Consider the following 23,797-nt stretch of genomic DNA (forward strand, 5'->3'; position numbering starts at 1 on the left):
TTTTGTCTGTTGATGAAAATTATCTGAATTTGACATTATAAGGTTGAAGTGTAGAGTCAATAAATAAGCTACAGTTGCTACTGTAGTTGCATAGAATAAATGACATTTCGAACATCTTAACCCAGAGTTGAACACCAGCAAAGTGCCTCAGCCCTCTTGCCTAGAATGAAGTGAATCAGGTTTATCAGGAATCGGTCAAATGTACTCTAAAAATCAGGCATCTGAGCATCATCAAGGTAAAGGGGCATCCAAAGTCATCTTAGTAGTATCTGTTGGACAACTGAGTTGAGAAAGAAGAGTCTCTGAGCAGTGACATAAGGTTGAAATGGCTGAAATGAATTATATGGAAAGCCATGTGGGAACTAATTATTTTAACATGGTTTTGTGAGACAGTGCAAAAATGTTTAATCAGTCATGTAAGATGAATAATTTATTGATTGTTCTTGTTAGAAAGATAAGACACAGAAATTTTTTACATTATTGTATTTTTACATTTTTATATTTCTTCTTGGCAATGGCTGGGCAAGATAGAGTATTTGTCCAAAATATCTGAAAGGACCAATAGGATAAGTATATATTTGTACAGTATATTCAAAAATGTGAATGCAGAAAAGGTTCAGGTTTCCGTAATGAATGATGAATGAGATATAATGAATATTTTTGTATTTTTATAATAAATTTTTTATACTCTCAGCTGTTTGCTTACGGAGAAGTCAACTTACCATTGGTATTTGTACATTTAATTCAGAATGGACAAAGACTGAAACTTAAAAATACAATATCCCTTAATGAGGGAGAGCTCGTGTGAGTGTGAGAGTTGTGTGAATTTAGAATATTCAGGATATAAAAGCTATAATATTACTTTCAGATTTAAGGAACATATACACGCCTGGGCAAAAAAAAAAAAAAAAAAAATGGGCCAAGCCCAAAACGGCAAAATATTAAGGTTTTAAATGGTCTTAACAATTTTCTTGCCAATTTTCTGACCAATGATTTGTTGTTAAGACCATTACAAGCTTAATATTTGCCATTTTTGCCATTTTTGCCAATTTTTTTTTAGCTCAGGAATGTACACTCACTCGAATAAGCAGAAATGTTCTTCTCTTGTTGTTATAGTAACATGAGGTTCCTGATGATCGCGCTTGCCTATTCAGTGCCTACAGGAGTTGTAGCTGGATGGTCTGGTGTGTTGGACATGATTCTGACTCCTGTCAGAGTTAGCCAGGTAAGAAAAAATATTTCTTCACATGAAGAACACATACCTGGGTTATTTTAAATGAATGGAACTAATCCAAGCAATCTAATTTTTTTATAACCATCAAGGCACCACCAGGTATAAAAAGGAGATTTTAACTATTGCAAAACAGCTTATGTATTGAGGATTGAGTATTTCATAATGCAGAATAATTCTATACGATACATATTGCTAGTATGTAGAGTCTGAGAGTGGAGGGTGGTGTTATAGTTATATACTGCAATTACATGAGTATTGACATCTAATCCTTCACTTTCTTTTCTGCTGTGTTGATGATCATGTTCATTGTTATCCAGGCAAAATGCACAAAAATGCAATTTCTTTGTCCAAAATTGATTTTGACTCATAATTAACCCCAGGGTGTACATGTGCCATTAGTAACTGGGAGCCCACAGCACAATCTTCTAAAACTGTTTTCCTTCCTGAACTTCCTCATTAAAAACCGGCAGATCTGTGTGAATAGACTTTTAACTTTAAATCAGTTGGTGTAACAATCTAATTATAGCCTCGGGGGAAAAAAAATCTCCCAAACCATTCACGTTAGTGTCTAATCAAACATACATGTAAGAGACTCCTCTATCTGCATGTTTGCCAAATACGCCACATTCAACAGCTCTACAGTTTAATGAGAGGAGTCCTCCATCACAGTCTCTCTGATTCTCCCCAACCTCTTCAGATTTGCATCTGACCCGCAGACTATGGGATTAAACAGTTTTATCGCAGCCTGAGAGATGTTTCTGCGCCCTGTGCGTGACAGTGACATGTTAAAAATTTACTATGAGACAGGTGTTGCTTCTCAAGAAATCAAAAAAGAAAGAGGCACATTGTCCTCTTTTCGTGTCAGGCAGCTGTTAGAGACATGCTCCTCACTTTCAAGCTTCATTTCCCATTATGATTGTCATTCGTGATGCAACCACCTGAAGCATTCCCTGCTTTTATGGCCACTTATATTGAGAGGACCTTTCAAAGTCCCTTCAAAAGAAGTAATGTTCAACAAGGAGGGAGAGTTGTACCATGTAAATTGGAGCAGGCTGTGCATGGAGTGTGCATTTGTTTTGATCCTTTATGTGTTTGACCAGACAATATTTAACTTTGCTTAGACATGTACAGATTAAATGTAGCATCATGCGAACTCCATTTGTGAAATTTTTTGCTTTGATGTCAGAAGGATGTCATACACTCCCCTTATATCCCTGCAGGCCTTGTTTGGAGGTGTACACTTTTTCTTTTGCAGCACTGAATGTTGTACTCTCCCTAAACTTCACTTTTCCACATGTCAACAGTGAGATGGAAGCCCTGAGAAGAATGTTTTCCTCTGCTAAGCCTAGCTGAGTGTCCAGATAAATCAATACCAGATGCCATTCAACTATTTCCACCTGCATACTTTCACGTACCAAGATGGACGTTTAGACCAGAACCAGACATCATTCTGGCTCAGTGAGTCAAACTGAACGGCAAAGTCCAGAGAAGAGAGTAGACGTGGCTGAATCTTTGACGAGCAGTTGGTCAGCTGTTTTAAGTAGTCAGATGTGGTCAGTTCCTAAATGGCTGTTAGGCCACGAGCTGTAATTAAGGACACATCTTTTGCCCTTGGAAAGGTGCTTAGTTAATTTGACGAGCACAAAAACAGGCATGATTAGTTCAAAACAAACAAAAAAAAAAAATCAAGGCTTAAAAACACAGCTGAGCATTTTAAAGTCATTTCCTATAATGGTTTGTGAGAAAGAGGTTATTTCCAGGACTGATGCAATGTTTGTTTGCCCCCAGGATCTAAGGAGAGAGAACTAAGGGCCTATAAACACACACGTGTACCAAGAGCCTGAAGCATCAGCTTTAAATCGGGCTTCTTAGACTCATTTCCTGATTATTGATCATGCTTAAAAATGCATAATTACACTTAACAGACCACAAATCTCATCTTTTCTCGTTCCACTTAGCATATAGCCATTAATTTACTTCTTTCCTCCACATTAAGTGTTTGGATTTGCTTTCTGGCAGCTAAATGAGTTTGAAATGTATCATATTTGCCTGACTAATTAGTGTAAATGCTAACCTTGAAATGAAGTAGCATTTTGCATTTGTGAGAAAACTGAAATGTATGAAGGCAGTTAATGACCTGTCTGTTGAGGGAATTAGATAAGCACTTGCACATGATGCAGAAGGAAAATTTGTTTTCGATCTGATTTGATTGACGGTACACTGAAAAATAGTGCATCGTATTGTATTTCTTAGTTACAGAGCTCTTAGTGCCTTTAACTACTTTTCTTGGGGCTTTTGACAGGCATCTTATTGAGTCTTTGGTTTGGAATCTCTGTGGTTATATGTCTAGGTTGTATTTGATCTTCTTGAAATACAACCCCTGATACCACATCACTATCACCATGCTTGAACTTAGCTGTGCCCATCACTGCACTGTCTGTTTTATGACATCTGTTGGAGTCGAAGCAGAGTGTTCTGCTTAAAGCTCGCTCTCTAGTCATGCATGCTGCACAGAATGCAGTCAGGCAATTTGCTGTCCACCTGATTGACATGTTCTCTCAGAAGACAGGCACCCTGTTTCACTCTTCAACCAGTTTTTCAATGAGCATAGCCTCTGCATCACAAGCAATGAATAATTCTTAAGTTTTCTCTTGTCTTTTTTTTTGTCTCCTCTCTGCCTCCTCCTGTCTCTTCCTTTTTAACAGGTAGATGCAGGATGGATAGGCTTTTGGTCTATTGTTGGAGGCTGTGTGTTTGGAGTAGCCATGGCAAGGTAAGCACTGACTCCTCACATTAAGCTGAAGTGAGTTAATTGAGGTCTTGTGTAAAATAGCTCTGTACATCATATAGCATCTCTTTAGAATCTCCTGTGTCAGTGCTGTATAGAGATAAATGACTCTCCTCGCTGTATATTCACCAACCTTGAAAGGTGTTGTTTTGTCAATGTCACCGTTTTGTAAAGCGTACGTTTTTTTTTTCCTGGCCGTTTGGATTCTCCCAGGCTAGCAACTAATTCATCCTCTCCCATGTAATTTATTAAAATCACGTTTGTGATGAACGGCAGCTGAAAATGCTAATGAAATGGCCATGCCGCAAAGCCTGATGGATAGGCACTAGTGCACATAGACTGAACTTTGTCTACACAAGGAAGGATGGGATCTGACTAGTACTGATGAATAAACACTTTTTTTGCTGGGTTCGGTCAGCAGTTCTGGGGAATGGTAGCATTCAAAAAGGTTGTAATTAAGAAAATTAATGCATAACTCTTTCTGTCAGTCAGTTGCCAACTCTTTGGTCTGAGGCTTACCATTGGGGCAGCAGTACAATTAGTAGAAAACAATGATCTAGAGCTTATATCATTTAATGACTGGAGGGCAACGTACAAAACCCTCTGAAATGCTCTTGATCAGCTTGTAATTCAAATAAACAGTGGACAGCAGCTTGGACAGGGAGTCAGAGAGACTGATTAAAGAAGCCAGACGCCCTGCTGATTGGCTCTCCTCTGTTGTGTGTATGCTTGTGTGTGAAAAAGCGGCGTCTGTGAGGACTAAATGGAGGCTCTGTTGGGAGTGCATGAGGGAGGCGTCAGAGAAGCAACAGATGCCCCTCATACTTCCTCCTGGCAGACTTCTCCTTTGTGGTGCCATTACTGATTGTTTTCAGGGCGACATGCCATTAATGGGTCTCCATGAGATACAGTGTACAAGGCCTCAGTGCTTTTTCTCGGCCATGAATCATAATGCAAATGCATGAAGTTATTAGATACCCCAGTCTCGCTGTGCCGACCCAGCCCAGTGGGCCGTGTTCTGGCTGTAGAAAAATGGCTGCATTAACACTGAGCTCCAGGGGTGATGACCACACATTTTAATTGATTCAGCTCGAGAGGTGTTTTTAATAGATCCTGTCCCCTTCAAAGAAAAGTCCTTGTTCACCGACATGGCAGAATTCATCCGAACAGATGAGCAATTAGCATGTAGTGCAGTGCGGCGCAGAGCACGCTGAGACGCTTGATGAACAGTCCTGCAACTTTTAATTGTCCCACAACTGCTTGTGTAAGGAGAAACACTGCTGTTATTAAAAGGAAACACCCAACGCCATCCGACAAGCAGCGGCCCATTACCAACCTGAAGAGTGTTCAATCAATAGTAAGTTAAAATTAAAACTTCAGTTTCTATTAACCAGGAGGAGGAGAAATGACCATGCCTGGAGTTCACTAAATATATGGTACTTTGCTTAATTGTTTTGGTCTTGCCCACCAAGTGAGCTGGTTATTTCTCATATGAGATAATTTACGAACATTTCCTCTGCAGGCAGACCAAGTGTTTTCCCCCAACGTTCTAAAGCTATTTGATTATTCAGACAATGCTTTGCACAAATGCAGATATAAAAATCAAACTGCTGAACCATTCACTGCCATTAGAACACAAAATGACGGTTTATGGCTATACTAACAAATTAAGATATGAGCAAAGTCCAGTGTGGAGGGAACAGGTAGCAGATTGCATAGAGACAAGTTGTATTTGACTGCAGACATCAATTCCAGAGAGGTAGCATTCTCGTCATCATGCAGAATATTAGGACCTGAAATACAGTAATCCTAGCCAATGAGTACACATATTTAGCTTTCACATTACTCATTACAATGGTGCTACATCATGCATTTTCTAAGAGTGCGCTGTTCAATAACTTCCCAAGGCGTCTCCTAGGTCTTTATTCCCTAATTAAACACACACTTTCTCACTTTTATGCCCATGCTCTGCCATGTATAGTGTGAACTGTTACAGTCCTACAGGATGGATTTTATATCAGTCTGTAATAACTGATTTGAATTCAGGTTTTTCCTCACCGCATTGTAGAGAAATGTCCTGGAGACACTCATATCTAAACATGATAAGAGGTGCTAATTAAAATTTGTGAGTAGGAGCAGTGGAGGGAGAGCGGTGTTTATGCTGACTACATTTGACCCGGATGCTTTCATGTGTGTTTGATGTCGTCAGTCAAATTAACAAGGGCTCCTCTGGCAATGCTACCAGATATAACATCTCCCGGAAGTTTTGTATTTCCTGAGAGCAAAAAATAGAGAAAAAGATCAAATGTCTCTTTTGCTGTTCTTATTTTCTTTCTCGTTTCTGTTGCAGGTTTGCTGACTCTATCAGGGGAATGCTGAAGCTGATTGCGGTGCTGATGCTGGCTGGAGCCTCACTGGCAGCCACTTGGTTCACACTCACCTGCCTGACCAGACTTACTCACCTGCCCTCCACTAAAGGTAGTCTAGAACAAACATAACCTCTTTTTGCAGTGTTGTGTGGAGGCGTCAAAGTGGCAGACAGCAGTGAATGTAAACTGCAGTGGGAGCACTGCAAGAGCTGAGCCAGAGGAGCTCATTAGGTCCAGCTCAGTGAAGGGAAGCGAGGACTGGGGCTCCACACAAGCAGGTCTGATATGAACATATGCCCCTCAGATCAGCCAGCTCAAACATGGACATCCATAATCATCTCTTGCTTGGCACCTGCTTCTTTATCAACACTCTCACGGTGATATTGACATACCACTCTGGGCCATCTGGGTATTCTCCACCTGGCAACCATGCGCACATGCCATACAGTGGGCCATACTTTAAGGTATCACTAAAACAACAAACTGCTCATTTTACATGGATTCTGTTTCTAATTATAAACAGTATTTGATATTTCAAGCCCCATAAAATATCCTGCCCTTGTTTAGTTTATACTGAGGAACCCCTCCATCATGGGGAGACAGTCAGGGAAGGGTTTAGTAGTCTTACTGAATGTTTTTTTGTTTTTTTGCACCATACTGTGAACTCTAGAGACTGTCTCATTAGAATGAGTTATAGTTCGATTGTGCACATGTTTCTTTAAATTCTTTTTTAAATGTTTTTTTCCTGGGCCCAGGCAATGTAGATGGTAGGCCTGATGTTGCACTGAAGATAATTATAGAATTCTTGTGTCCTCAGCCACACTTTATACCTCCTGTATCCTGGTGGGCATCTTCATCAACAGCAGCGTTCCCATCTTCTTCGAGCTTTTCATAGAGACGGTTTATCCTGTGCCAGAGGGCATCACCTGCGGTGTGGTCACCTTCCTCAGCAATCTCTTCACAGGCCTGCTCCTTTTCTTTCTCACCTTTTACTTCACAGGTAATTCACAGGGTAGGATTAACCCCAAAGATTAGCTGTCATTCGATGATTCCGAGTACAGCAAATTGATTTCTTTCCTATTTGGGTGACAGGTTGTGTCAGTTTTGAATATGAACTTCAGCTTGTTGTATGGTTTCCTGGCAGCTCTGCTTACTTCATTATGTTAACAAGAAATGCAAGAAAGCTTGCGAATAACTTCTGGCAGGCAACATTATCGTTTTGGACTTCAGTGTTAGTGGCATAGCCTGGTAACTGTTACTAGGTTTGATTACTGACTGAGGAATGACTTCTTTCACCCTGTGTGATATTGTTGACTTTTTTCCCCAACTCACTGGGAAGAGGCAATCCACAGAAATAAAATTAGTTGAGCTGATTTAACAGAGCCCCAGTGTCCTGGCATAATGCCTAGTGCAGGTGTGTACAACTAAAAGTTGTGAATGTCTGGTTCTTTACTAAGGTCTGGATAAGCAACCAGCATGACTGAGTGGTGACAACAGTTACGATTTATCCAATAGTGATTAGTGTCTATAAATAAGACATCAGTTTGAAGTGGTTATGTTGTGTTGAAGTGGTTATGTTGTGTTGAAGTGGTTATGTGTGCGATGTTGACTGATGCGACACAGATGTTGGATGTGAATGCAGGAAGCAAGTTGTCATAAAGAATGACACCATCACCACTTTAATAATGTCTCATATGACAACAGTTTGCAGAGAGTCAGCATTGCTACCAAAAAGTTGTGAGTATTGGATCAGTATCATAAATTGGACAATACCCAGAGCTCTTATATTGGTATCCTTTAGAAAAAGAAAAAAAAAAAATTAGATTGGTCCAGCCCTGCCTCTGTCTGTCTCCTGAATGGTGATTATCCTCCAGCATGAGGTTATGCACATGGGAAAGTCAATCAGGTGAGGTGATGAAAAATGGGCTGAGGGATTGACAGGGATCCTCATGCGTAAATAGAATCTACCTGTTGAATATTGATGAAACACACTCTGATATATTCCTCATGGTGAGCAGATGGGTAAGTGAGAGCTCTGTGATAGCCCTATATCTCAGCTCTGTTTCATCTTTCCTTGCTGCTGGAATTGGCTGCTCACATGACGCGGGCACCTTGCTCGATAACAAGCCATGTGGCATGGAATCCTAGTCTGTGGACAGTGCCTCTGCTTCCTAAAGGCTTTTGACAGAAGGCAGATGCTCATGCATATACATTAATGCTGGGAGCACTGTGTGTTTGGGCCTATTTCTAATTTCTGCTGATACCTGTTGAGGTTCATGATAAATGGTGAATTACAATGTTCCAAATCCGGCATGTTTAAAACAGACCCCATCACACAGTCCTGTTAGTCCTGCCAGCTATGAAATCCCTTGGATGGATTGTGTGTCTGTGACTAAGAGCCTGTTGGATTAGCATGAGGAAGTGGGGTGATGGATTTCCTCATGCAGCTTTTGCCTTCTTGTTCATTCTCCAGAGAAGATTATAGTATGATCAGTGAGATTAGCATAGCTCAGCTTTTCTAATCTGATTCTGTTATCAGTCTCAAACAAAGCTGTGTGACTGTCCATACCTGTGGGCCTGATTGAGTCCAGGTCTATAAACTTTAAAGTTTACTGTTTTAATCTATAACTGAGGGATGTTTATGGCTCAGCTGGGCTGGTCACTGGTTTATAAGCCAAAGGATCTCATGGATTACCTCTTATTTCATCAGAAACTTCATGCAGGTTGTTTTCCTCAACTGGCAAATTATTTCTTTGCTTTTTTCTTTTGAAAATGTGCAGCCTGTCATCTAAACATTTGGTTGGATCACTCCTGGGATACAGAATGCGATTCATAAAGTTTCTCTTTTAAATACTGCTAGACAGCACGTTCACAGAAAGAACAGACTTTATTCAGAGCTTATATATGCATAACACAGCTTTTGATGTGTATATATAATTTCCTTTCATGTAGGATTAATGCTTGTTTATAATGGTAGATGGATTTGCAGTTAACACTAGCTAGTAATTGGTGAGTAAACATTAATATGAAAGTCTCTGGTAGAAAATTGATAAATTGCATGGATTGTTGATTAGCATAATCTCTATAAGAAATATTGGACATGTCCCTCACTGTTCCCTAAATTAAAAAGACCAAGGTGGCACAGTGCTAAACTCTTAAACAAACTGTAACTTATCACTCCTGCAGAATAGCTGATAAACCTTCTCTGATGATTTACTCAGTTTTACTGTTTATCCATCTGTTAATTAATCACTAACGTCCATCATGTTGTTCACACAGATGAGAAGGAAGTGCTAAACAGCATCAGTGTGGATTTAAAATCCTCTCTTCATGTTGCAGAGTACTCCCTTTTTTTTCAAGTCCAACTGGAAGCTCTGTGACACCACCTGTCAACTACTTACAGCCCCATACTGATCCTTACCCTGGCGGTTTTGCTCCAGTTCACACCCCCTGTTCCCGCTGTTGTCACCAGTGTGAGTCACACACAGTATGCAAATGCTGGAGAATTTCCCACCATTCAGTAGAACTGATGAAGCTCCTCATATGATTAAAGCTGAAATCCAGACAGCAGGACACGTGCCATTTTTACTTACTCACCTTGAGTGTGAAAGGATGAAGAGTTGTTTGCACATTTGATTCCACTGCTTTGTGCTCATCAGTGTGGGTGGAATACAAAGCGAAACGCTGCGGTGACTGTCTCTGTGAAGAATCCAGGTTACCAAGGTCATCCTGTTTTTCTGTTTTGCTGAATGCATTATTAGCCATTATCTTTGTATAAAGGGCTGACATGTTTTAGGAAAAAAAATAGTCTGCTTCAGAATAGGGATTTTAGAACTTCTCTTCACCTGCCTGTTATGAAGCTCAGTTGAAGATTGTGCCATGTGATCATATTTATACATAAATATCCACCAGATTTTATTGTCTGTAGAGGAATGTAGAAACATAACAGCTTTGTATTTTAGTTCCTTGTCAATTCCCTCACATAGAACCACTTGAGCCTACTAATAATTAGCCTAGCTATTAGCCACATGCAGCGCTAAAGCATTAAGCCTAGCTGATAGAAGCCGTCAGTCACAGCGCTGAATGGGCTATGATTAGAAATAATTACAGCAGTAAGAGGTACGTATCAGAGTTGATCACTGTTGGTAGTGAGGGCTTATGTCTCCTGTGTCCACTCTCATGTCCTTCTACTTGGAGGCTTTCAAGCTGTCACTCTTCTCCGACCCTGTCAGTGTGTCAAATCCCTCAAGATGCTGGCCAGAGGGAACATCTCAGCCTATATTGGTGCCTTAATAACAACATCTCTGCACATTTGACACCAGGTGTAATGAGAGGAAAGGAATAAAACATAACAACAGCAATTTAAGTGCTGTGTACTGTAAGTGACAGGTGGGGAAATAATTGCTGTGCCGTGATTGCTAGCGAGAAACTGAGAAATGAGAGAGATCTTGGTGGAGATTGTTCCAGTTCCAGATTGTTCTCTCTTGGTGGAGAAAGGTTCAACTGTTGCGGTTTTTTAAGTGCACTGATTTCCATTAGCACCGGAGGGCTGAATGTTGACCGCTCCTGGGCTGTTTGAGTTTCTGTGAACATCTGATTGGATTACTCGAGTGTGAGTGGGGTGATATGCTTGCTCATTAGCATTCGCTGTGACCATCCTGCCGCTAATGTTGCCTCTCTCCGTTTTAAATTGATGAGACCAGGGCAGGCGTGAGGCTCAGATAAAACCGCCAGGTAAACACAACTCCATTAACCTGCCGCCACAACCCAGCGCTGTCCAACGGCTAGTGAGGCCTGATTAATGAGCAGACGTTTTCAGAGGAGCTCCTCTGTGCCATTCTGCCTGTTTCGTCTCCCTCTCGGGGCACACACCGTCTCTATGTCCTCTTTCTCTTGCTGATATGGACTGTGCTGGAAACCCAAATCATATCATTTGCTTGAAATGGGTGCAGCAGCTGACCCAGCATGGATTTCACCTTCCACCATCGATTACAGCTCTCTCTTCAGGGGCAATTGATCAACCTGTTATCTAGTTTCACAAAACCGTCAGATTAAAACCTGCTTCTCTGTTGAATTAAGAGGTGCACTCTCCCTTGTCCTGGGGTCTGTGAGTTTGAGCTGTTTTGTGATATATTTAGTCCAGATCTTTATCAGGGTAGGAGCAGACACCTCAAGGTGCTCAGTGCATTGTGTCTGTGGATCTGTTTGCATACTTTTTGCAGACACTGTGTAATTTATTCTCAATAAGGCCAAGGCAGAGGCTTGGCAACAGTCCTGCTGTCCTCTTTTTAATTTAGTTTTTGTTCATATATTTAAATAAAAGACCTAATAGCTTTCAATTACAATGCTCATTATTCCTGTACGAGCAGCTTCATATTTACCACTCCTGAGTTACTCTCATAATGCAGGCTTCATCTAGAGTGTGTTTATAGAGTGTGTATATAACACCTTTAAAGCCGTTGTCATTATTTTCATTATTAGCTTCTGGCTGTTATCTATAGTTTCTGTGGTGAACACACTATCTACTTCAAAAGAATAAATATTCTTTTCTGAGTTTTCTGAATTTCTGTTTTCTGCTGTTTTCGTCTGGCTGGTTCCTCTGTTCCACTGAGATACATTAGAAGTAAGTGACGGGTAAATCCGTGTTATCACTGTTAGGAATCACAGTTAGGAATATTCCATATTAGCTATATGCTTTATCCCAACCACAAAAACTGAAGGGACTTCTTTCACGCTCATTTAGCTTTTCTCACCTGAATGATCATAATCCAAATTGCATCTCAGTAGTACTTTTAATCATTTTCTATATTATTTGGTAGAATGCCTGTTTTGTCTGTCTCTTGTTTTAGTTTTTGTTGTGTTTAAGTGTGACTTGAAGTATGTAATGAAGTGGGAGAAGTTAAATGTTAAAAGCTCACTGAAGCATTAATAAAAGCTCCTTTTTAAACCTAAGCTTATTGTTGAGCTAATAAACTTTGATTGTATACTGTGAGTAATTACATTGTAAAAATTATCTGTTGAACAATACAGACAATTTGGACAATATAATTTACTTATTCACAGTGAGAAAGCACCGAAATAAAGCTTTGTAAGCTTTGTACTGCAGTGAATGACTCACTGCCTGTGTGAATTGAAAAGCCTGACCAGTGCAATAAATAAAGATAACGGCTCAGTTTCTAGAAAGATTCATTTTCATGGTTTGGCGATGGACTCTGTTTGATATAAATGTATTTGAAGGAGTGTTTCTCAACAATCAATGCTGAAACATACTTCCGAGATCTGCACACCACTTTCAGGAAAACAAAGATTATAAAAACTATTAAAGTGAAAAAGGTAATTAAAAAATGGCTTTTAGGAGTTCAGAAACCATGGCTGTATGTCTGCAGATTTGCAAGGTTGTGCCACTAGCACTACCATGGTACAAACTAGATTTATCCTCTCCTCGCAGTTTTCTCTGGTTTCTCATTTACAGCTTGCCGGTAAACCTCTCACTACTACCTGACCTCTAAAATTATATATTTATGAGGTCAAATTTTCTGTGATCTCTCTCAGTAGTCTGAGCGTGTTTGTGTTTGATAGATGCATTTTGACAGCGTGGTAATAAAATAAGCCGTGCCCCCAGTACATGTAGACGACATGGTGCATCGCTCGTGACTAATGCCCTACTTTTTTTGTAAAATATGCTAGTAGTGGAACCTTAGTTTTGTTTAAAATCCAAAAATGATCAATGTAATGGATGTTTTGTTAAATCTTTTCATTACATTTGTTCGAAGTGTTATTTAAGGATTTATTTTTCTTGAATCTACCAATGCTTTAGTGTCCCAAAGATTTTTTTTCATACCACCCCAAGACTGTAATAGCCTTCTTTATTGTCTATGCTGTTGCAATTATGTTAGGTGTGTCTTTCATTTCCCTGGAAAAAGAAATAAGGAATAAAGGCTTTCATCAGAGAAAAGAAAAACAGAAAAGTCTTTCATATGGAGCATATTCAATTATATCAGTCATCTGAATTTCATAAAATGAGAGATGCATCTGTAAAAGATGTGCCTTTTTGTTTTGTCTGCATGGTGACCCTCCTCTCTCTCTCTCTCTCTCTCTCTCTCTCTCTCTCTCTCTCTCTCGCTGTGTTTCAGAGCTTTCCTGGTTGAACTGGTGTCTTACGGGTTCCTGCCTCTTCAGTCTGCTCCTCATTCTTTTCTTCAGGGAATCATATGACCGTCTCTATCTGGATGTCTTTGTATCAGTCTGAGTGGGCTGTAGTATCAGGAAAAAGACTGAGCTCTGCTGGCACCTACTTGCACAAAGAAGACAGGAAGAAAAGTGCATAATCTTTCTCTCATTTCAATGAGAAAGTTACATATTTCTTAGCTGGCAGTGCTTTGTGATAGCATTGTAAGCAAGAAAAGAAGCCAGCACCTTACCTATAATGGTAGTAGTATATGTGTTTTTTTAATGTGTACTTGATATTTTGGTCGTTTTAAATGTTCTTTTACTTGAACTAATGGTAATGTGTTGATGTACATTCACTACATGGGTGTTGATACTAATAAAGGAGTTTAAGGTTGTCTCCTGCACGGCCTGCAGCAGTGAGACCTCCAGCCCTTTCCAGATATTTAATAGGAGCTTTAGGGATAATTATAGTCTTGCTCAATCATCTGCTGTCTAAAGGCTTTTTAGTAGTTTATTGTTATTCATAACCATGACATAAACAGTGAAGGAAGTAGTTCTGTAAACGACCTGTGACAGTGCCTGTCATGAAGTGGCCTACATGTTACGCTCTTATTATGGTGATTCCTACTTCAAATTCACATCCATTGGGGTTGAAACTGCCTCTTGGTTTCAAAGCCTGTGACTGGAGTAGGATCATTATGTGTAGTTCAGTGGGAGGAATGGTCTAGAAGTTTCTTTCAGGTCTTTCTTTGGATCATACGGCTTCTGTCCCAGAACAGATTCACACATGTGCAGGATGTGCCATTTTCTTCATGAGCATAAAGCTGTTGTTTCACGGATGCTGACATTCACTTTTTTTTTTGGCTTTTATGAATTGTGCCATTGGTGCATGTGCTGAAGGTTTCTATGTAATTTATGCAGTAGGTTTTTATTTATTTGACAGATCCAAACATGTGTAATTTTTAAAAAGATTATATGTCTGTTTAAGTACTTGACATTAGTCATTGCCATAAATGTAAGAAGGGATACTATATTTTAAAAACGGACCTGTGGCTAACATTGAATAATGTAGTGTGAAGACTTACGATGGTTTTGCATAATGCTGACTCCTTCCATCATTAATGAGCATTTGTGTATCCTGTCTTAGTGTAGTAGCTCATCTTATTAGTGATGTGAAGATTATAGCTGACAGCGTATTAGACTCTGGGTTGTTGGCTGTGTAGTTGCAGGTCCACTCACTGCCTAGCCTTTTTACTATCTTTCCCACTATGAGCCCTTGTTTTGAGAAAGAACTTCGGGGTATTTTTTTTTTAGCTTTCTGTAAGGTATAATTTGGTTCAAAAAGTCCCAGGGCTTCAGATTAAAGAGGGCCAAAACAAACTGTCTTACAGAGGGGATACAATAACTAACTCCAGAAAATCTTCAGAGGGACCCAGTTGATGGATCTGTGGATTTTTTGGGGGGCTTAATCAGGGCCTTAAAGCACTGTTTCACTGTAATAGTCATAGAAAGAAATTGTAGCTGACAACTCATGAGCCGTAAGGTGAAATAACTTTTGTCTTTTGCCCTCTGACTGTTTTGATGCTTTTTTTTTTTTTTTTTTTTTTACCAACTCCATACCTACTCACAGAGTGGTGCCACAGAGGATTATGCACAGCTCTGCACCTCTTTGCCTGGATGTGATTTTCTGTCTTTTATGTACTAAAGGGTTGTATCTTAACCCACTGTGAAAGGTTGCCTTAATTAACAGTGACCTGTGCAATTTATTCCCCTCTCTCTTCCATGTACTGAAGTCTGTACAAGTTGTTTCTGAGCAGAACTGCATTTCAGACACACCCAGTGTTCATGTACTGTTTCTCATTTTAATGTTAATAAGAGGGATTTTTAGGGATCGGGATCTTCTTGTCCTTGTCTTTGTTCCAGATTCTGTATGTGATTTTCAGCACCTTATTAAAAACGCATTTTGAAAGAACAAGCCTCATTTTCTTCTCTGTGGTATTGACACAGTGATGTGTGCAGAAGGAAATGTTTAGAGTTTGTCTGATATATATACACCCTAATGACAGCACTCTAACACATGTCATAATAAAAGCTCACAGGCTCAAAAAAATAAAACATTTCCCTGAAGTGAAACCTTGTGGTGAATATGTGAGTTCACTGTACTGGAGCCTGTATGAACTCCATGACCTTCTCCACCCACTACAGGATGGAGATATCAGGGATGACATCAGGATTGTGTTGTAGGCTCCGGAGACAGTAAGCATGCTGAAGTGCTCTGCACAATGTCCTGGGCACCAGCCAGTAGGGCTGGGATTAATGTTAATGTTACTGTGATCTTTTCCACTCATATTCCTTGTATTTTCTCATGAAAGCATATGAGCAGAAGAGAAAAACTTTCTTTAATTATTATTATTTATTATTATTATTATTATTATTATTATTATTATTATTATTGTTGTTGTTGTTAATAATAATAATAATAATGGTCCATTTATGTAGTGCCTTTGAAGTATGCTTCAAAAAATCTTCCAAATTAAAAATATTTACAAAAAATATATAATTAAATTATGTAAAATTGCATGATATGAAATATCACATGAAGGTGGGTGGCACGGTGACGCAGCAGGTAGCGTTGCTGCCTCACAGCTTCAAGGTGCCTGGTTCAGTCCTGAGCTTGGGTTACTGTCTGTGTGGACTTCTGCATAATAATGTACATTTTCCATCATGCTGACCAACATGTTCTATATATCTGTAACATCACTGAAATATTTACTCAGTAGGGTTACGTTAGACTGCACTTGAAATATGTGACTTTGCACAGGTATGTGTGTATGTAAAATAAATAATCATGTGCTTAATGGTAATGGCAATGGCAATGGTAATGGATCAGTGTCTCTACAAAGCTGGAGAAGGAACTCACCAGGCAATGTACATGACACACATTGTAATGACACTCTCAGCTCTGAAATTGTATTAAAGGGAGAAATAAAATCATAATATTACTGCTATATAGCCTGCTCACATTTATGGAAGGCGTGATGGTATGGAAGTGTTATTACCATTCAAGTCTACCGACACGCCATAAATCTGTTTTCTCACAGTTCTAAAGCTAAAAAAAGGGAAGCACTTCAGAGTGGCTTGCCATAATTTGCTGAGTGTTGTGGTGGTGCTTTTGTATGTCAGTGTCGACAGCCTGTCTAGAAGAAGATTGTGTATTTAAACAGGAATTTTCATTCAGCAACAAGCAATTTGGTAACATCCAGTTCTGCTCTTTGTTCTGACATGAATTGTATTGTCAAATGCCTTACACAACTGCTGATGCAAATTGGGGTCACTGTCAGTCCGAGTGACATTTGTATACCCCTTAATTATTTTGCAGCTTCAAATGCGCTTTTTCCTTTTGCATTTTTGCCTGAATGTTGGCAGGATGTCTCAGAGTTCTTCCACTTCAGTTATACACAAACCTGTACCCCTGAAACCTATTTCATTTATTAATGCTTCAATCAGTCAATCTTGTTAAAGCTTTTAAATAAGGACCAGCATCAACCTGGCGGCTCAACATTACAGGCTGATTTGAAAATGTATTGTCGATGGGTTTCTTGTCAAGAAACGTCCTCCATTCATAACTTTTAAGCTCCTTTATATTCTTAGCTTTGTACATGTGGATGTCCCTCTTCATTTCAGAGGTTTACAGCAAGGTCCAAGCTGGTCATTGCAAAACAATGATTTTGTGTTTCCATAACCATTTCCATGTTAATTTGGAAGTATGAAGGCTCATCATCTTGTTGAAACTAACTGAGGCCAAGCCTGAACCCCGGAGGTATTGGCAACCATGTTTTGGGCTGAAATATCCTAGTATTTAGCAGAATCTATGATGCTATCAATCTTCACAAGGCCCCTAACCACCAGCCACAAAACAGCCTCAAAACATCAATGATCCACCTAAATAGTTTAGAGATATCAGGTGTTTTTCCTTCTATGCAAGTCCCTTTAGTCACCAAACATGCTGATGCTGTGCATAAGCAATGAGTTTCCTAAGTTCTAATGAATTTTGAATTATTGTGTGTAATGTTTAGTTTATCCAAACATTTTTAAAGGGTGTCAGTAATTCTAGGTTACAGCAGAGTATAACATGCTCACAGAATCTAGCACATTTTAGCGTTGACTCTGCTGTCTGAAAAACACCACTCACACTCATCAGACGAAGGAAGGAACATTCTGGAGCACTAACCATCATTTTGGAGCTTAAAGAGAGATAGATGATGTACTCATGCCCTTCATTAGTCAAGGTGAGTCTCAGTCCTCAGTCATCCACACTCCTCCCTCAGTCATTCCCGTCATTCTGAACTCAAGTATGGGGTCTATCAGGCATCGGTTTTGGACTCACTTGTGCAGCACTAATGAGGGTAGACATGACCTAACCAAAGCAGCATGTCCTAGAGACTTAAAACAGTTATAAGATCCAGATGGATGAAAATGTCATGACCAGGAACATTGGCCTTGATCATTTGGTCATTCCATATGAATCACAGTAGACTTTCCTCTGTCATTCATTTTGTTGCTGTGGCAGGTTGGTAGAATAAGCCTTGGATGGCAACTCCAGTGCACTCTTCAGTTAATACATATTACATTTTGGAAGGATTTCACTAAGTTTATAGACTCTGCTGGTGCTCTGGGAGTATCTCCCTGCCTGGAAGTGCGTCTCTGACTCATCCAATGTGAGCTCATGTTACTCTCTATGCGAGAGACCAAACGAGGAAGGCTCCCTTTGATCCTTTGTGTCTTTTGTGTTTGGTGGTGAATATGTATGCTAGTTTTGTTCGCTTGTAAATGTGATACAGAGGCTTGTAGAAATGGTGGAAATGGGTTTCGGGGTAGACTCATGATGCATGCATTAGTAGCTGACAAGTCTGGAGTTACTGCTTTGATCTGTGTTTGGTTATAAAAATGGTACGATGGTGAAAGACACAGCCTGGAGCTGTTGAGGCGACAGGAGTCACTGGCTCCATTAACCTGTCCCTATAGAAACCGGGTGCCAAGCTGTGATGCACTTCTGCCAGAGCAGCTGCTGTAGACGCTGTCCTCAACCGTGATGACGTCACATTTGCCCTATGTAGACCAGTGGCTCTGCTTCACAGAGCTGAGTGTGTGTGAGAGTAGGTGGATGGATTGCTGTGAATGTGACACTAAGATGGACCACAAGCTGTGTTACTTCAACACCTCCTGCTTTTCCTGCTTCATAAAGCATATGGAAACAGAGCTGATAACTTAGAGAAAGAGCACAAAGCAGGTGTAAAAGAAAAAATCCCTGATTTCCAACATCTGTTGTTGTTGATTCAGCCGAGGAAAGAGATGGAGAAGCAGGTCAATGCTGCGTTGACTAGAGGCTTATCCAAGCAGGTGGGCGTTTGTCATTGGCAAGCATGCCGTTGTTCTCCACTCCGCTAGATCGAGATAAATTTACAGCAGCCTCATAAATCTTTGCAGGCCTCTTTGCACTGCAGCAAGGCCCTCCAGAGACCACATCTAATAATGTTAAATACCTATGTTTCAGCGCAGGGCTGACAGGTTGGCCCTCATAGTCAGTTTTTCCAAGACTAGTCACGTTTAAATGCTCTTTGTGAGGGAAGAGGAAGAGTGATAAAGAGTCTATCACTGAGTGCTCTTTCACTTAAACAAGAGCATTTTGTTCAGGCTGCTGTGGTGCACTGTCATGGCTCCAGGAACAGGTTTACCTTCAGCTCAGTGGTAAGCAAACTCCTGTGAGAGATTGACTGATACTATAAAAACCTAAAATCATCTGCCTCAAAGCTGGTATGGAGTTATTTTGGGATAAAGGAATTCAGTCTGAGTATCAGCATTCAATTCAACTACAAAAACACTGGTTGTCTGACACAATGCCAGAATGAAAAATGGGTACAGATGGATTTTATTGTGATCTACAGCCATGTCATGTGCTGCTTAATAACCTTACATGGAATGATATTAACATTTTAGTGCTTGACTACATCTACAGGATTTTTCATGCTGACTGCAGCCAGGTTTTTAAATGAATTATGCAAAGCAGATGGATCAATTCCTTTGCTTAATGGGTTAAACTACAATATTTTTCTTGGTACTTAGTATTTTTTTATACTATGTATTTTGTAAGAGCATGAGTGTGTTAAGCCTGCCATTGTTTCAAATGACCAACCATGAGCACTTTCCCTAATGCCAGGTCTGTCAGGTCAGAGTTATTCTGGAAAGTTTGTTCCACTGTATGTGTTTCAACAGGATTTTATTTCCTGAGAGTTTGTAGTAGAAAAGAAGGGTATTGAGATAAATTTGTATTAAAATACCTTCATAAACAAATTATTATGTATGAAAACAAATATTGTTAACAGTGATTTACAGCTCATTTGATCAAGGTAGACCCACCTCTCTCAATAGAGTCACTTTACCTTACATGTACAACTGCATTTGTCACTTTCCAATATGGAGGACACACATCACAGTAACTAGCAGCAGCAAATAATGCAGCACCTACTACTGAGCTCATTTACCCTTTGTTCACACAGGCAGCAATGACAAATCAGAGGGTTTACAGTAATATAATTACTACATACACTATACGCCCCCATCGTCCTGATAAATAAGCTTGTTTTAAGTTTGGATGGCTGTCCAATGAACATTTTAAACCAATATAATTGTGACTCAGCCATTATTATTAGTCTTATGTAACATAACAACACTCTGTAGGTGGCTAGCTACAATTCTAGACTAGCAATATAAAATCTTCTGCTGAACAAATCATTCAAAAATCATTCAAAATCAGTCCAAATCATTCTATCATATTGGGTGCCACATCTTGATTTTATCTCAAATCATCATTACAATCACTACAAGTCTGAGTATTTTGACTCCATTGTAATGCATCTGAAATCACAAGATTAAGGAAATGAGCCCAAGATACTATAGCCATGAGTAAACATGTGACTTCTCATGGTCTTGGAATGGGTTAGAAATAGCAACAACCGTTGCAAGACTCATTAATCATTTTAATAGTTCTAAACCTTGTTTAGTCAGCACTCTGTTATACTCAGTATGTCAGGAAGTGATCCCAAGTGAAATCTTTGGCCTTTCAGATTTAAGAAATTGAGTTTTGACTTTGACAATTAATCAGTAGTTTTTGCAAAAGTTGCAATGCAAAATGTCTTGTTCAGCATACATGATGTCAGTGCCATTTACCTTGGTTTAATTAATTTAAGATAAGGATTTTAACAACCTCTTCAGTAAGGCAGAGAAGCGGACTATAGAAATGTTCCAAGTACCAACTGTATAATTTTCTTTACTTTTTGTGTTGTCTGTTATTTTTTATGGTCTCAAAGTACATACTGTTTCTGCATAGCTCAGTATGTACAACCACCATCATCATATTTATGTGGATCAAATAAAAGAGAAAATGCTTGTTAAATCAGTACCTCACTAAACAAATATAATCTAGGATGATCCAAATGAGTTCTTGTGAAACGCTGATTTTTATCTCTTTTTTCTGGGTCAAGCTGTGTAAGTGGAGGTGCCTTTTAGTTCCAAATTCATTGCACAGTGTAGTCATTTAACATCATTTGGCCTGCTCTTGCTTTCATTAATGGGAATAGTGCTGGAAAAAGCCTACTATATCACTGCCCAGTCGCTGCCTCACACCCATTTCTCCCTGTCATACGCCCGTAGCCAATAATAGGATTAGCCCTCCTCCACACATGCTAATGAGAAAGAACTACCTAGTCGCATTTCATTTCAGCTCAGTGTAACCTATTTCACTGACCTTGAGCTAAATTGTTAAAGTTATTTTCACAATTGGACATTCAATGTTTTTGTACTGAAATGAACTGTATCATTGATATGGTCAAGCTTTGTGTAAGTAGATGTTTATTTAACAATTATGGAAGGAGTCTTCAGTGTCAAAGCTTTATAACAGTCAAGGGGAAAGCTATTCCTTAAAGTTTTCTGCCACAGGGATCATACCGCCCCACCAAACAGCATGCATCATCATGTTTTATTCTTTACATGAACACTACTTGTTCTTTTTAATCACTGTTTTTAAAAATGTATAGAATGGTATAGTGTACTGAGAAAATAGATCTTGTATATCATTTATAGTTATGCGACGGTGCAAAAGTTAGGAGCAAGAATATCTGTGCTTAAGCAGTACAGTAACATGCAGCCGGATATCAGTAGGGTAAGCAGAAGAATACACTCGTGTTCCAGATGTTGCAAGATACTGATGAGAGCCAGGTAGGTTTGGAATGTGACAGCTTAGCCTAGTATCAGGCATTACAGGGCATTACTGTAGTGCACAGCCACAATCATGGCTACAGTAAAAGTGAAATGTGAAAGGCATGTGCTGTTTAAACTATCATTTTATGCTAGGTCACGGCTGCATACCACTCCTGAAAAAGATTGTTCCTCATAAATTAGTTTACTTCACAGCAATCAAACCTGGTTAGTGTGACAAAAGTGATTTCTGGATATCTGTTTCATTATAACTCTGTTATTTCTCTTCCTCAGAAGTGTAATAGGGTCCTAAATGAAATCCATTTCAGCCTCTGATATATGAAACTCTATAAACTCCTGGTCTTTTAAATATGCTCACATGTTTCTTGCCATCTCTCCCTGTCTCTCCGGAATCCTAAAATCAAAAGATTATCAGTTTTGTTTGCACACATCACAAAGCAAGCAAGAGTACACACAGTCTACAAGAGAACTCAGAAGACAGAGGATCGAAAGTAATTACAAAAAGGAGCTGGATCATGCTACAAGCCATGGACAAGAGCTTCTGTGGCAATGGATCTGTAGCTTGTTATGATTGATCCTCCATGGTCAAAGTGATACATCAGACATCTCATCAGATAGAATTAGGAGAGCTGGATTAAAGTTGAGGGCAAAAGTTTGTGCCCCTTAAGCCCCCTGTTAAAAAAAATTAATGTCAGTGTGTCCTACAACAAGACAACAATTAAAGGCAAAATGTACAGAAAAACAGTTTGAAAACAATCCATGGCCTGCTCTGTCTCCAAACCTGATTTGACAAAGGCAGTGTATGACATCTGCAGCGTTTATAACAGAAATGTTAGTAAAAAATGGGCAAAGATTGGCCAAGCAATCAGGTTGTGTAGGGCCAAGAATTACAACTCAGAACATATGAACAGCTGTTTAAAGAATATGAAACAGTTTGGAAATGGTAGACAAGTTAGAGAATATTTATAAAACATCCACATGGGCTTCATTTATCAATCTTATTAAAGTTGCATGTAAAGGTTTTTGTAAGCCAAACTGAACTAAAAATTCCTGCCAGTTTGTTGATAAATGTCAGTCAGCTATAAATTATCAAGGGCATTCATGGCACAATTGATAACTCCAGAAAAGGCAAAGAGCTGAAAATGCCAAAATGACAACCAAACAGCTAAAGAGCACTTCATGTACCAGTAATGAAGTTTAGCCATTGCAGCAGGCTGGCTAGCACAGACACACATTAACTCTTCCTCTTGTGATATGGTGGCATTTCTTTTGTCCTAATTGCATATCTAGTCTTTTTTGTCTTAAATTTATGGAATTGGTTTGGATTCATTAATATGAAATTAATATGAAACAATGTAGTTTCACAAAAATTTCATTACAATCGTGCATGCAACTGATAACTTGATAACCTAATCAATATATAAAATTGCATACCATACCACGCAAGGTTCCCATTAATGAGTCTCCTTATATGTAAAGTTAGAAGAAGAAGCATTTATTTTTCCACATATAAAAGTTATCACTTCTTTGCACATCCCAGCTTGTTAGGAAGTTGGGGTCAGAGCACAGGATCAGTCACGATACAGTGCCCCTGGAGCAGATGTGGTTAAGGGCCTTGCTCAAGGGCCCAGCAGTGGCAGCCTGGCAGGTTTGGGGCTTGAATCCCTGAGCAGTAACCCAGAGACTTTAATAGGGCAGTCGTGGCTCAGTGGTTAATCAACACAAACTCTGCCTGATTAAATTATACGAACTCTTGTAGAATACAAACAATTTTCCAAACTGTATTTCATGAATGCCACATTTCTTGTGTAAATGCTCCTGTGAAGACTTTACTAATAAATTTGTTGACATCCTGTTTCATCAGTGAGGCCCAATGTTACCAGTTATTTGTGATAATGAAGGAACATCGGTGAAACTTAATACGGTGAAGGTCTTATCACTGTAAATGACATAGCTTCATCG

General features: G+C 39.4%; 1 protein-coding gene across 1 annotated transcript in view; it reads left to right on the plus strand.

The window, feature by feature from the left end:
• slc49a4 (solute carrier family 49 member 4) overlaps positions 1-15,536 on the plus strand; it is a 37,859-nt gene extending 22,323 nt beyond the window's left edge. The window contains exons 5-9 of the mRNA XM_026912174.3: positions 1,117-1,225; positions 3,940-4,007; positions 6,373-6,500; positions 7,209-7,391; positions 13,525-15,536. Of these exons, the coding sequence (XP_026767975.1) occupies positions 1,117-1,225; positions 3,940-4,007; positions 6,373-6,500; positions 7,209-7,391; positions 13,525-13,640 (604 nt within the window). The 3' untranslated portion in view covers positions 13,641-15,536. The remainder of the gene's footprint in view (positions 1-1,116; positions 1,226-3,939; positions 4,008-6,372; positions 6,501-7,208; positions 7,392-13,524) is intronic.
• Positions 15,537-23,797: the final 8,261 nt, after the last annotated feature.

This window comes from Pangasianodon hypophthalmus, chromosome 5 (assembly GCF_027358585.1).
Source record: "Pangasianodon hypophthalmus isolate fPanHyp1 chromosome 5, fPanHyp1.pri, whole genome shotgun sequence".
Taxonomy (NCBI): domain Eukaryota; kingdom Metazoa; phylum Chordata; class Actinopteri; order Siluriformes; family Pangasiidae; genus Pangasianodon; species Pangasianodon hypophthalmus.